This window comes from Euprymna scolopes, chromosome 20 (genome assembly GCF_053919585.1).
Source record: "Euprymna scolopes isolate OS-2025 chromosome 20, ASM5391958v1, whole genome shotgun sequence".
Classification (NCBI taxonomy): Eukaryota; Metazoa; Mollusca; class Cephalopoda; order Sepiida; family Sepiolidae; genus Euprymna; species Euprymna scolopes.
In genome coordinates, this window is record NC_136501.1 from 87,509,281 (window position 1) to 87,523,730 (window position 14,450).

The 14,450-nt window shown below is 33.4% G+C and overlaps 1 protein-coding gene across 2 annotated transcripts in view; it reads right to left on the reverse strand.

Annotated features, from left to right (window-relative positions):
* Positions 1-14,450, reverse strand: part of LOC145241533 (glutamine synthetase-like) — a 98,699-nt gene that overhangs the window by 37,321 nt on the left and 46,928 nt on the right. For both annotated transcript variants that reach the window (XR_013862568.1, XM_080104578.1), the window contains exons 4-5: positions 12,523-12,669; positions 1,791-1,918 (exon numbers count right to left, since the gene is read on the reverse strand). Coding sequence is in view for 1 of the 2 variants with exons in the window: in XM_080104578.1 (XP_079960704.1) it covers positions 1,791-1,918; positions 12,523-12,669 (275 nt within the window). In the remaining variant the exon portion in view is untranslated. The remainder of the gene's footprint in view (positions 1-1,790; positions 1,919-12,522; positions 12,670-14,450) is intronic.

The window sequence follows — 14,450 nt, forward strand, 5'->3', positions numbered from 1 at the left end:
ATTTGTGCATCTCCAGGAGAAACCATCCTTTACACACGATCTTTTTTTAAGTAAACATTTGTGTTTTTGCACCTCATTTTTTGGCGATAGCAATTTCTTCTCCTGACAATGAGATTGTCTGCATCGATGTTTTCAATTCTTTTTCTAACATGCATACAAACAGGCTATAATTTTTTTATGCTTCGTCCACAGTACACTTATGCGGGATCATTCTTGCTTCGCTTGCTTTTTGACATTATTAAACATTCTTCATATTTTTTCTGCAATATTCTCATACATGTTAACATAAAAACAACCTTCTTTAGTCAGCTTCCATCAGGATAATGCTCATCATGACACTGACCAAAGATCTTCTAGCCTCATTCCGCATAATCTCCTAACCTTTGGATTATTACTTATTTCAAATACTACAAAACTATTTAGACTGCTTTAGGTTAACATTGTCAATAATTTTCCCCACTCTTTAAATCAAAACGTAGATTCCATGAACAAAGCTTCTTTCTTAGAAGTGCACGCCCGTGGAACTCTCTTCCGTTTGCCTGTTTCCCACCAGACTACAACTTGAATGTCTTCAAGTCCAACATAAACAAATTCCTGATGAACCGGCCCCTTAAATAAGACACTTTATCAAATCTCCAATACTAATGATTACTACGATACTATCCCATTGATTACTGTACACGCAATAACCCTTATCCCCGAGTGGCTTCCGGGCCTCGATATATGGTGACCACCATGTAAAAAGAAAAATTATGAGGGGAGATTGAACATGAGTTAGATTTCTCATCAAAAAAAAAAAAAAAATACAAGCGAAATATTTATAAGCTCGTTGGTAGTTGGAATCAATTTATAGACAATAAAGGTCGTCATTTTTATTTTTCAAAATCGTAGATTTTCCTTTTCAAGATGAAATTCTAAATCGACAAAACCTTTTGCACCGACTGAATATTAATAGAATAGAACCATATTCTTCTTTTCAACACATGCGTTTGTCTTGATTATTTAGTTTGGCTCTCCAGAAGCATAAGAATTATATCTTTATTATTCTCACCCTGCAAAGCCACAACAGAATTCAATTGGCAATACTTTCAATAGAAACAATGAAATTTTATGGTTAATATTAAATGAAGATTTTCAAAAGCACACATTTTAAATCAGCAAAACTTTGCATCAACCTAATCTATTAAAGCAAAACATATGCTAAACATTAATAACAATTGTTTACTTTGTATTGATACATTTTGTGTTGATTTAATATGTTTCTGAATTTTTTGAGATGACGATTGATTATTCATATTATTTAGATTCTTCGGACTACTATTCTCATCTTGAGTATAATAACATGTAGTAATAAATAAGAATAGTAATATAGAATGATAAATAGTAAAATTGTACATCTAGAAACAAAATAGGTTTAAGGCTTCTAAAATTCAGACTAAAATTGGACTTGGTAAAAACCAGTTGAAAAAGTTACATTCTTTTGGTGGTTGAAGGCTCGATCCTCTGTGCGAATGACATTCAAAATAAACTTGCAAATTACTTAGGACTTCTTCCCAGTCATGGTTGACAGAACGAGAGCATTTTGAAATTTGGTGCCGATTCCAGAGACCGACAGAAAAATTTCCAGATTTGACAAGATGCACCTGAAGAAGGTCGCAGATTACATCGACCGAAACGTTGTGAAAATAACACTCAAAATGAGAACAGTAGTCTGAACAATCCAAATAATACAAATATCTGAATCAGTTCAAAGGTTTTAAAATAAAAACTTGAAAAAAAAAAATACTCACTTGAGCTGGCAAGGCTTCTGCGTTTCCACCACAGATTTTCACACCAGCGTAAATGCAGGCTTTCAAATGAGCTTCCACAATGTCCCGTCCAAAGGCTTTGTTATATCCCACGCCACAGTGATAAGGTCCTTCAAAAAAAAAAAAAAAAGGAAAAACAAGCATTGCATAAGGTTATAAGACGGAACACACATGCAAAATGAGAATAACTAATGTAAATGTGATGTAAGTGATGATGGAAAATAAAACTATGCATTTGAAAATAAAATTCATACAAAAATAATTTTAGTATTTAGAAATTTAGCCTTAATAGAGATCGTAGAATTACGGAATTTGATAATGAACAGAAAAGAATTAGAATAGAGATAATATTTTTTTTTTAATATAATATATTGTCAGTTCTATTCAAGGAATTTAACTAAATTGGAAAGAAAAGCAATTCTCCAATAACAAAAATGAACAAAGACGCGAATTATAAAAAGGGCAGCTATCTGTGTGTTTGTATGTGTATATGTTCAGCTGAAAATCAAAAACTAAAAAAGACATCTACAAAGTTAGTGTATTCCTGATAAACATTGCCCTGGATGAGTAATATCTAAAAAAAAAAAAAAAAAAAAAAGTAGGCATTCATATTTTGGGGATAAACCGGACCATGTCCCATCAGAGGGGGGGGGCAGTTTTTCAGCCATTTCAAGAGTTATCTATATATTATATATATAAGCGAAAATGTATGTATGTATGTATGTATGTGTGTTTGTATGTTCGCCAAAACCTTTCGACAGATACAACCAAAATTTACCAATTTGATATCATATTAAAGCGCGAACCTCCGGACGAAAAATATCGAAATTTTAGCCCAAATAGTGAACTCTAAGTTGTTCAGCTGGCCGTTTTCCTGCAGGGGGGGGGGGAGAGCAAAAAGTGACACTTTTTTCGTTTTTCCTATGTATTTAAGTAGTAATAAAGTAATAATCTCATAATATTTATACGTAATTGAAAAAACGCTTAGTCATGTCACGTGACGTGACGTCAACACGCTGTAATGGCGATGTCTGTAAGCAAAACAATGCATATATTGAGATTCTTATCGGTAAAAATGCGAGTATCATACAAATTAAAATATTGACTTACACGTTATGAAAACGCTACCAAATTATTATCGGGTTAAAAATGATAAAATAAGAGAGTTAAACGAAAAATGACAAGCAAAAATGTCAAGTACAAACAAAAATTTGTTTAAAAATATTAAGCGATGAGACGAAACGATCGCTATGTTTACAAAAAACAAAAAAACAAACGGCCATTTTCTTTATTGTATTAGTAACAATATAATCTATTTTTGTTTAGAGGGAGGGAGGCGAAAGATGGGACCGCTGGAATTCTAAGAATAGATACTACACTTTGATCTTAGCCAAAAGACCAAGTAACCGTATTATATAGTGTAATTTCCTACCGAACATTAGCTTCTATATAAAAAAAGATGCATATTTTTATATTTATTGTGTACTAAATTGAGACAAGACGTCATATTCCAAAAATCACATCGCTGAACTGCTGATTCCAAAAATCAAGTGAATGAATCTACATGCTGAGTGCTTATTTATAACATTTCAAAAATCACGTAATGAACGAGTCGGCATGTTAACAAAACAAAACATACGGCCATTTTCTTTTTTGTATTAGTAACAATATGATTTCCTAACTGTTTACCGGGAGGAGAGGGGGGGAGATAGGACCGCTTGAATTCTAAGAATAGATACTACTTAGCCAAAAGACCAAGTAACCGTATTATATAGTGTGATTTCCTACCGGACATTCTCTTCTATTAAAAAAGATGCATATTATATATATAATTCTTAGTATAAGAAGAGGATAGTACTTTACTATTATAGAATACGGACCGTGCTGAAATAAAAACATTATTATTTAGAAAGCCATTCTTAGTCTTGGGAGGCGATGTTTTTTTATATGTCCTGTACTTAAACCTTACAATTCTTAATATAAGGCAATTTCATAAGTCTTACTATAAAAAGGGCAATAGTATTTTACTATTATGGAATACGGACCGTGCTGAAATAAAAACATTATTATTTAGAAAGCCATTCTTAGTATTGGGAGGGGATGTTTTTTTTTATATCTTCTCTATTAACACCTACCAATTTCTAAATTCTTAATATAAGGCAATTTAATAATTCTTAATATAAAATGGAGATATTATTTTACTATCATAGAATACGGATCGTGCTGAAATAAAAACATTATTTAGAAAGCCATTCTTAGTATTAGGAGGGGATTTTATATATATATATACACTTGTGCCCGATATTATTCATACCCCCCTTGAAAATTGAGTTTATTAAGTGTAACTTTGTAAGAATTTATTGTTTACGTCCATATTGATACATATTCTTAATAAACCCCTTCTGATCATTTTCGTCATTTTAAAATCTCGGGATACTTGTAATAAAAGAAATATACAGCTATTTATAAAATCTGCAATGTTCAAAAATAATCATACCCCCTTATTTTTTCAGTATTAATCGAGTTTCTGACTGTTTGTTTCCTGTTTGATTCTTATTTTGAATGCTTTTATACAACCTTTGATTAATTTCATTTCGTTTTTTGCATTTTTCAGAAATTAAAATGATATCAACTGAAAACCAATAAAAGAATAAAAATTATTAGAATGGGGAAGAAAAAAGAGCTTAGTAATGATCTTAGGACTAAAATTGTGAATTCACATAAGGATGGTTTAGGTTACAAGTCAATTTCCAAGAAATTTGAGGTCCCTACAGCAACAGTACAGAGCATCATCAAAAAATTCCAGAGCCACCACACAACAAACAACTTGATTGGTAGAGGAAGGAAAAGGAAACTGTCTGCTAGAGCCACCAGGAATATTGTAAGAAGTGTTAATGCAAATCCAACCACCACTACTAAGGACATTTTAGAAAATCTGGAGTCTTCTGGCATAAAAATATCAAGGCAAACATTGCAAAGGACTCTGCATGAAAATGGTCTGAAAGGAAGAAGATGAAGAAGGACTCCATTGCACACCGGAAAACACCTTGCAGCACGTCTAAAGTTTGCTCGGACCCATGTGAATTCTTCAGAGTCCGTTTTCTCAAGTATTTTGTGGACTGACGAAACAAAAATTGAATTGTTTGGCCATATGGATGCTTCTTACGTTTGGAGGAAGAAAGGAGAAGCTTACAACCCAAAGAACACCATACCCACGGTGAAACATGGTGGTGGTAGCCTAATGTTTTGGGGCTCCTTTTCGGCTAGTGGTCCAGGTAGTTTGGTCAAGATAGATGGAACCATGAAGAAGGAGCAATATTTGGAGATACTCCAGAAAAACATTAGACAGGATGCGGAGAAGCTCCATTTAGGACCAAACTGGGTCCTTCAACAGGATAATGATCCAAAACATACTGCCAAAATAGTCAAGAAATTGTTTGAGGATAATCAAATTAATGTTTTGAAATGGCCTAGCCAGAGTCCCGACCTGAACCCTATCGAAAACCTCTGGCACATATTGAAAACTGAGTTTAAAAAGCGGAAACCTAGAAATTTGAGGGATTTGGAGAACTACTGCATTGAAGAATGGTCAAAAATCAGTGTTGATGCTTGTAAAAACCTTGTTGATAAATATACAAAACGGTTATAGGCAGTTATTAAGAATAAAGGGCATGCTATTGACTATTAGTAAGAGAGGTATGAATAATTTTGAACTAGTGCCATTATTGTTTTTCTTTGTATAATGTTTCAAACTTGCATAATTTATTTATTTGTTGAGTTTAAATTAAATGCTTATGCTTGATTTATTGTTTGAAATCCCTTTAATATTGTCTACCTTCTGGTTTGAGCAATATTCTTATAAAAATCTCAAAGATCCGAGGGGTATGAATAATATCGGGCACAAGTATATATATATATATATATATATATATCTTCTCTATTTACAACTAACAATTTCTTAATTCTTAATATAGGGCAATTTAATAATTCTTTATATAAAAAGAGTGGTGTGATGGATATTAAGTCAGTCTCGGAAATGACAGAAACCGTTTACAAGTAAACATTACTATATTTCATGTATATTTTTAGAGTGGAGTGAGGGATATTAAGTCAGTCCCGGAAATGGCAGAAACCATTTACAAGTTAACATTACTGTATTCACTGTATACTTTTAAGAACGAGTCGACATGCTAACAAAACAAAACAAACGGTCATTTTCTGGGATCTGATAAGATTGGTTGTTATATGTACTAGCAAAATACCCGGCGTCACCCGAGATTGGATGAAATAGGTGTATAAGTACTAGCAGAATACCCGGCGTCACCTGGAATTGGATGACATAGGTGGATATATATACTAGCAGATTACCCTGCATGTCCTGGGATTGGATGAAATACATAGAATGTTTCCTAGCAGATTACCCGGTGTTACCTGGGATTGGATAAAATTGGTTGATATATGTACTAGCAAATTACCTAGGGTCGCCCGGGATTGGATGACATAGGTGGATATATGTACTAGCAGATTACCCGGCATGGCCCGGGAGTGGATGAAATAGGGGGAGTGTTTCCTAGCAGAATACCCAGCGGCCTGGGTTCAGATTAGATTGGTTGATATAGATACTAGCAAAATACCCGGCGTCACCCGGGATTGGATGACATAAGTGGATATATGTACTCGCAGAATACCTCGCGTAACCCGGGATTAGATGAAATAGGTATATATGTGCTAGCTGAATACCCAGTGTCGCCCGGTATTGGATGACATAAGTGGAATGTTTCCTAGCAGAATACCCGGCATTTCCAGGGATAAGATAAGATTAGTTGATATATGTACTAGCAAAATATCCGGCATCGCCCGGGATCAGATGCCATAGGTGGATATATGTACTAGCAGATTACTCGGCATGTCCCGGGATTCAGTGAAATAGGTGGAGTGTTTCTTAGCAGAATAACAGGCGTCGACTGGAATCAGATAATATTGGTTGATATATGTACTAGCAGAATACCCGGTGTCGCCCGGGATTGGATGACATAGGTGGAATGTTTCCTAGCAGAATATCCCACCTTGCCAGGGATCAGATAAGATTGGTTGATATATGTACAAGCAAAATACCCGGTGTCACCATGGATTGGATGATATAGGTGGATATATGTACTAGCAGATTACTCAGCATGGCCTGAGATGAAATAGGTGGAATGTTTCCTAGCAGAATACCCGGCGTCACCTGGGATTGGATAAAATTGGTTGATATATGTACTAGCAAAGTACCTGGCATCGCAAGGGATTGGATGACATAGGTGGATATATGTACTAGCACAATACCCGGCATGGCACAGGATTGGATGAAATAGGTGGAATTTTCCTAGCAGAATACCCGACACCATCTGGAATCAGATATGATTGGTTGATATATATATTAGCAAAATAACCGGCGTAGCACGGGATTGGATGACATAGGTGGATATATGTGCTAGCAGAATACCCAGCGTAGCCTGGGATTGTATGAAATAGGTATAAATATACTAGCAGAGTACCCGGCATCGCCTGGTATTGGATGGCATAGGTGGAATGTTTCCTAGCAGAATACCTGGTGTCTTCAGGGATCGGATAATGCTGGTTGATATATGTACTAGCAAAATACACGGCGTCGCCCAGTATTGGATTACATAGGTGGATTTATGTACTAGCAGATTACCCAGCATGTTCCGGAATTGGATGAAATAGATGGAATGTTTCCTAGCAGAATACCTGACGTCACATGGGATCAGATAAGATTTGTTGATATATGTGCTAGCAAAATACCCAGCATAGCCCGGGATTTGATGACATAGATGGATATATGTACTAGCAGAATACTCGGTGTCACCCGGGATTGGATGCCATAGGTGGAATGTTTTCTACCAGAATATGGAGCATTGCCTGGGATCAGATAAGATTGGTTGATATATGTACTAGCAAAATACCCGGCGTTGCCCATGATTGGATGCAATAGGTGGATATGTGTACTAGCAGATTACCCGGCATGGCCCGTGAGTGGATGAAATAGGGGGAATGTTTCCTAGCAGAATACCCAGCAGTCTGGGTTCAGATTAGATTGGTTGATATATGTACTAGCAAAATACCCAGTGTCGAGCACGATTGGATGACATAGGTTGATATTTGTATTAGCATGATGACACAGGTGGATATATGTATTAGCAGAATACACGGTGTTGCGAGGGATTGGATGAAATAGGTGGAATGTTTCCTAGCAGAATACCCGGTGTCACCTGGAATTAGATAACATAGGTAGATACTTGTACTAGCAGAATACCCGGCATCACCCAGGATTGTATGAGAAAGGTGGATATATGTACTAGCAAAATACCCAGTGTCACCAGCGATTGGATGACATAGGTCGATATTTGTACTAGCAGAATACCCGGCATTGTTCGGAATTGGATCAAATAATTAGATATATATACTAGCAGTATACCCAGCATAACCTGGAATTGGATGACATAGGCCGATATTTGTACTAGCAGAATACCCGGCTACACCCGGGATTGGATGACAGAGGTGGATATATATACTAGCAGAATACCCGGCATAGCCCGTGATTGGATGATAGAGTTGTAATGTTTACTAGCAGAATACCCAACATAGCCAGGGATTGGATAAGATAGGTGGATTGTTTCCTAGCAAAATACCAGGCATAGACTAGGATCCGATAAGATATGTGGATATATGTACTAGCAAAATACCTGACGTTGCCTGGGATTGTATGACATAGGTGGATGTATAAACTAGCAGAATGTCTGGCATCACCCAGGATTGGATGACATCGTTGTCGAATACCATTAGAATAATATACAATCATTGTTATAATATGCGAGTAACCTCCCTTTGATGTAGCTTCATTGTCAAATACCATTAGAATAATATAGAATCGTTGTTATAATATGCGAGTGGTCTCCCTGTGATGCAGTTTCATTGTCAAATACCATTAGAATAATATACAATCATTGTTATAATATACGAATGGCCGCCCTTTGATGTAGCTTTGTTGTCGAATACCATTAGAATAATATACAATGCGTGTTATAATATTCAAGTGGCCTCCGCTTAATGTAACTTCGTTTTCAAAAACAATTAGAATGATATAAAATCATTATAATAATATGCGAGTGACCTCTCTTTGATGTAGCTTCATTGCCGATTATCATTAGAATAATATACAATCATTGTTATAATATGCAAGTGACTTCCCTTTGCTGTAGCTTCGTTGTCGAATACCAGTAAAAAATTATACAATCATTGTTATAATATGCGATTGACCTCCCTTTGATGTAGCTCTGTTGTTGAATACCATTAGAACAATATACAATCATAGTATATGCGAGTGGCATCCCTCTAATGTAGCTTCATTGTCCAATACCATTAAAATAATATACAATCATTGTTATAATATGCGAGTGGCCTCCCCTTGGGTTAGCTTCGTTGTCCAATACAATCATTGTTATAAATGTAACTGACTTCTCCTTGATGTAGCTTTGTTGTCGAATCCCATTAAAATAATATAAAATCATTGTTATAATATGTGAGGGGCGTCCCCTTAATGGTACTTCGTTGTTGAATACCATTGTAGTAATATACAATAATTGTTATGAGATGTGAATGAACTCCCTTTGATGAAGCTTCATTGTCGAATACCATTAGAATAAAATCAATCATTGTTATAATATGCGAGTGGCCTCCCTTTGATATAGCTTTGTTGTCAGATGACATTAGAATAATATACAATCATTGTAATATGCAAGTGGCGTAAGCTTTAATGTGGCTTCGTTGTCGAATATGATTAGAACAACATACAATCACTGTTATAATATGCGAGTGACCTCCCTTTGATGTAGCTTTGTTGTCGAATACCATTAGAATAATATCCAATCATTGTTATAATATGCAAGTGGCCTCACTTTGATGTAGCTTTGTTGTCAAATACAATTAGAATAATATACAATCATTTTTAATATATGCGAGTGGCCTCCCTTTGATGTAGCTTTGTTGTCGAATAGCATTAGAATAATATCCAATCATTGTTATAATATGCGAGTGGCCTCCCTTTGATGTAGCTTTGTTGTCGAATAGCATTAGAATAATATCCAATCATTGTTATAATATGCAAGTGGCCTCACTTTGATCTGGCTTTGTTGTTGAATACTATTTGAATAATATACAATCATTGTTATATTATGCGAGTGGCCTCCCTTTCATGTAGCTTTGTTTTCAAATAGCATTAGAATAATTTACCATCATTGTTATAATATGTGAGTTGCCTCCCTTTGATATAGCTTCGTTGGACGAAATGCCATTAGAATAATAGAAAATCTTTGTTATAATATGCGAGTGACGACCCTCTGATGTAGCTTCGTTGTCGAATACCATTAGATTAATATACAACTATTGTTATAATATACAAGTGACCTCCTTTGATGTAGCTTCGTTGTCAAATACCATTAGAATAATATCCAATCATTGTTATAATATGCGAATGGCCTCCCTTTGATGTAGCTTTGTTGTTGAATACCATTAGAATAATATCCAATCATTGTTATAATATGCAAGTGGCCTCATTTAATTCTAATTAATTAACCATGCTCTTGTCTATCACCTTACAGATGCTAAACCTGACTGACAAACAATATGGATTTAGACAAGTCCATTCCACAGCAGACATCCTCGCGGTAATCTCTGAACATATATACCATTCACTGAACAAAGCGGGGGAGGGCAGAGCAGTAGCTCTAGATATATCTAAGGTTTTTGACAGGGTATGGCATGGGGATCTCCTCAGGAAAGTTAGATCATACGGTATCACGGGTAGAATACTTAACATAATTAAATCCTTAGATAAGAGAAAAATTCAGGTTGTCCTAGATGGTCGTACATCTAAATAATATGATATAAATGCGAGAGTGCCTCAGGGGTCTATTCTTGGACCTCTATTGTTCCTAATATTCATTAATGATCTCCCTGACAAAATTGTCTGTGAGATGGGTATATATGCTGATGACACCACGCTCTATAACAGACACGACAAGAAAACAAATGAACACATATCTAAAGAAATGGCAAAAACACTAGAGGATTAACTCCAATCTGTAGTGGAATGGGGACAAAAATAGATGGTCACATTCAATGCTGCCAAGACTAAACTGGTTTCCTTCAATAATTACAAGAATCTTCTCTGCTACCAATAGCAATGGCCAGTGACTCTTTATTTGAGAGTACATCTTCCAAACTGCTTGGCCTAACGTTCACAGGAAGCATGAGTTGGAACAATTACATTGAAAACATTACCGGGGCTGCTGCGAAGAAGGTGGGCTCTCTCTACCGTGCTAGGAAACTACTAACACCTGAAAGTATCCTGTATCTCTATAAGGCCACCATTCGCCCATGTATGGAGTATTGCTGTCACATTTAGGCTGGTGTATCTGCTACTAGTCTCTCGCTCCTAGACAAGGTTCAAAAGAGAGTCGCCAATCTGATAGGCTCTGAACTGGCATCTAAGCTTCAGCCACTGTCCCATCGACGAAATTTTGCATCCCTCTGCCTGTTCTACAAGTATTTTAATGGTGAATGCTCTGGCAAACTGCAGACACTTGTGCCCCCACGACGTAGACACCCTCGACAAACCCGACAGGCTGCTAAATCCCACCCCCACACAGTAGAGATCCCTAGATGTAAAAGATCTTTCTACTCCAGTAGTTTCTTCCCCAGAACCACTAGACTCTGGAATTCCATTCCAGGTCCCTGCTTCCCCAACTGTACTGACGTGCAGAAGTTCAAGTGCAACGTGAACCGACATCTTGCTGCCCAAATCCCTACATAGTACCCCAGTAGTTGTTGCCCCTGATAGTAGCCCCATACACCACAGTGGCAATGTGCCTTATTTAGGGTGAAAATGTAATAAAAAAATTTTTTTTTTAAATTTGATGTAGCTTCGGTGTCGAATACCATTAGAATAATATACAATCATTGTTATAATATGCGAGTGGCCTTTTTTTAAATTTAATCAGTAGAATAGAGTACTGAGTTGGTTTGTTCTTTTGTGTGAATGAAATTGCTTTTCTTTCTAAGCCGACAGAATGCTGAGGCGGCAGCATCTATATATATAAAAGCGAAAATCTATGTATGTATGTATGTATGTATGTATATATGTTTTGACAGACACAACCAAAATTGACAAATTTAGTATCATATTAAAGCTCGAACCTCCGGACAAAAAATTATGAGTTAACATTACTATATTTCATGTATATTTTTTAGAGTGGGGTGGGGGATACAAAGTCAGTCCGAGAAATGGCAGAAACTGTTTACGAGTTTACATTACTATATTTAATGTATATTTTAAGAATGGGGTGGTGGATATTAAGTCAGTCCCCAAAATGGCAGAATCCGTTTACAAGTTAACATTACTAGATTTCATGTATATTTTTAGAGTTGGCTGGTTGATATTAAGTCTCGGAAATGGCAGCAACCACTTACGAGTTAACATTACTATATTTTATGTATATTATTAAGAGGCGGGTGGTGGATATTTAGTCAGTCCCGTAATTCAAATTATATTAGTTAGTAAAATACATATTATTAGGTAAAAACGTATATTTGTGACAATTGCGGTTAATTTTAAAATACCAAAAAATAAGGCGATAGAAATGGCATGTTTTACCTTGTGGCCTTGGAAATCCGTTCTTAGGCCAGCCAAATGGGCGACCATTAGCATCCAGAATCAGATATTCTTGCTCGATTCCAAACCAGGGATGTGAATCTTTAACAAGTTTCATCGTTTGTGCGCAAGAATATCGAGTATTCTGTCCTGATAAAAGAATATAAAAAAAATCGGCAAAGAATGTGACTGTTTGGATTTGCATGTAAGCAAAAAAATTTATGTACTATACTAAGTAAAAAAATGTATGTATTATACTAAGTAAAAAAATGTATGTATTATACTAAGTAAAAAAATGTATGTATTATACTAAGTAAAAAAATGTATGTATTATACTAAGTAAAAAAATGTATGTATTATACTAAGTAAAAAAATGTATTATACTAAGTAAAAAAATGTATGTATTATACTAAGTAAAAAAATGTATGTATTATACTAAGTAAAAAAATGTATGTATTATACTAAGTAAAAAAATGTATGTATTATACTAAGTAAAAAAATGTATGTATTATACTAAGTAAAAAAATGTATGTATTATACTAAGTAAAAAAATGTATGTATTATACTAAGTAAAAAAATGTATGTATTATACTAAGTAAAAAAATGTATGTATTATACTAAGTAAAAAAATGTATGTATTATACTAAGTAAAAAAATGTATGTATTATACTAAGTAAAAAAATGTATGTATTATACTAAGTAAAAAAAATTATGTATTATACTAAGTAAAAAAAATTATGTATTATACTAAGTAAAAGATAATTATGTATTATACTAAGTAAAAAAAAATTATGTATTATACTAAGTAAAAAAATGTATGTATTATACTAAGTAAAAAAATGTATGTATTATACTAAGTAAAAAAATTTATGTATTATACTAAGTAAAAAAATTTATGTATTATACTAAGTAAAAAAATTTATGTATTATACTAGGTAAAAAAATTTATGTATTATACTAAGTAAAAAAATTATGTATTATACTAAGCAAAAAATAATTATGTATTATACTAAGTAAAAAAATGTATGTATTATACTAAGTAAAAAAATGTATGTATTATACTAAGTAAAAAAATGTATGTATTATACTAAGTAAAAAAATGTATGTATTATACTAAGTAAAAAAGTGTATGTATTATACTAAGTAAAAAAATGTATGTATTATACTAAGTAAAAAAATGTATGTATTATACTAAGTAAAAAAATGTATGTATTATACTAAGTAAAAAAATGTATGTATTATACTAAGTAAAAAAATGTATGTATTATACTAAGTAAAAAAATGTATGTATTATACTAAGTAAAAAAATGTATGTATTATACTAAGTAAAAAAATGTATGTATTATACTAAGTAAAAAAATGTATGTATTATACTAAGTAAAAAAAATTATGTATTATACTAAGTAAAAAAAATTATGTATTATACTAAGTAAAAGATAATTATGTATTATACTAAGTAAAAAAAAATTATGTATTATACTAAGTAAAAAAATGTATGTATTATACTAAGTAAAAAAATGTATGTATTATACTAAGTAAAAAAGTGTATGTATTATACTAAGTAAAAAAGTGTATGTATTATACTAAGTAAAAAAATGTATGTATTATACTAAGTAAAAAAATGTATGTATTATACTAAGTAAAAAAATGTATGTATTATACTAAGTAAAAAAATGTATGTATTATACTAAGTAAAAAAATGTATGTATTATACTAAGTAAAAAAATGTATGTATTATACTAAGTAAAAAAATGTATGTATTATACTAAGTAAAAAAATGTATGTATTATACTAAGTAAAAAAATGTATGTATTATACTAAGTAAAAAAATGTATGTATTATACTAAGTAAAAAAATGTATGTATTATATTAAGTAAAAAAATGTATGTATTATACTAAGTAAAAAAATGTATGTATTATACTAAGTAAAA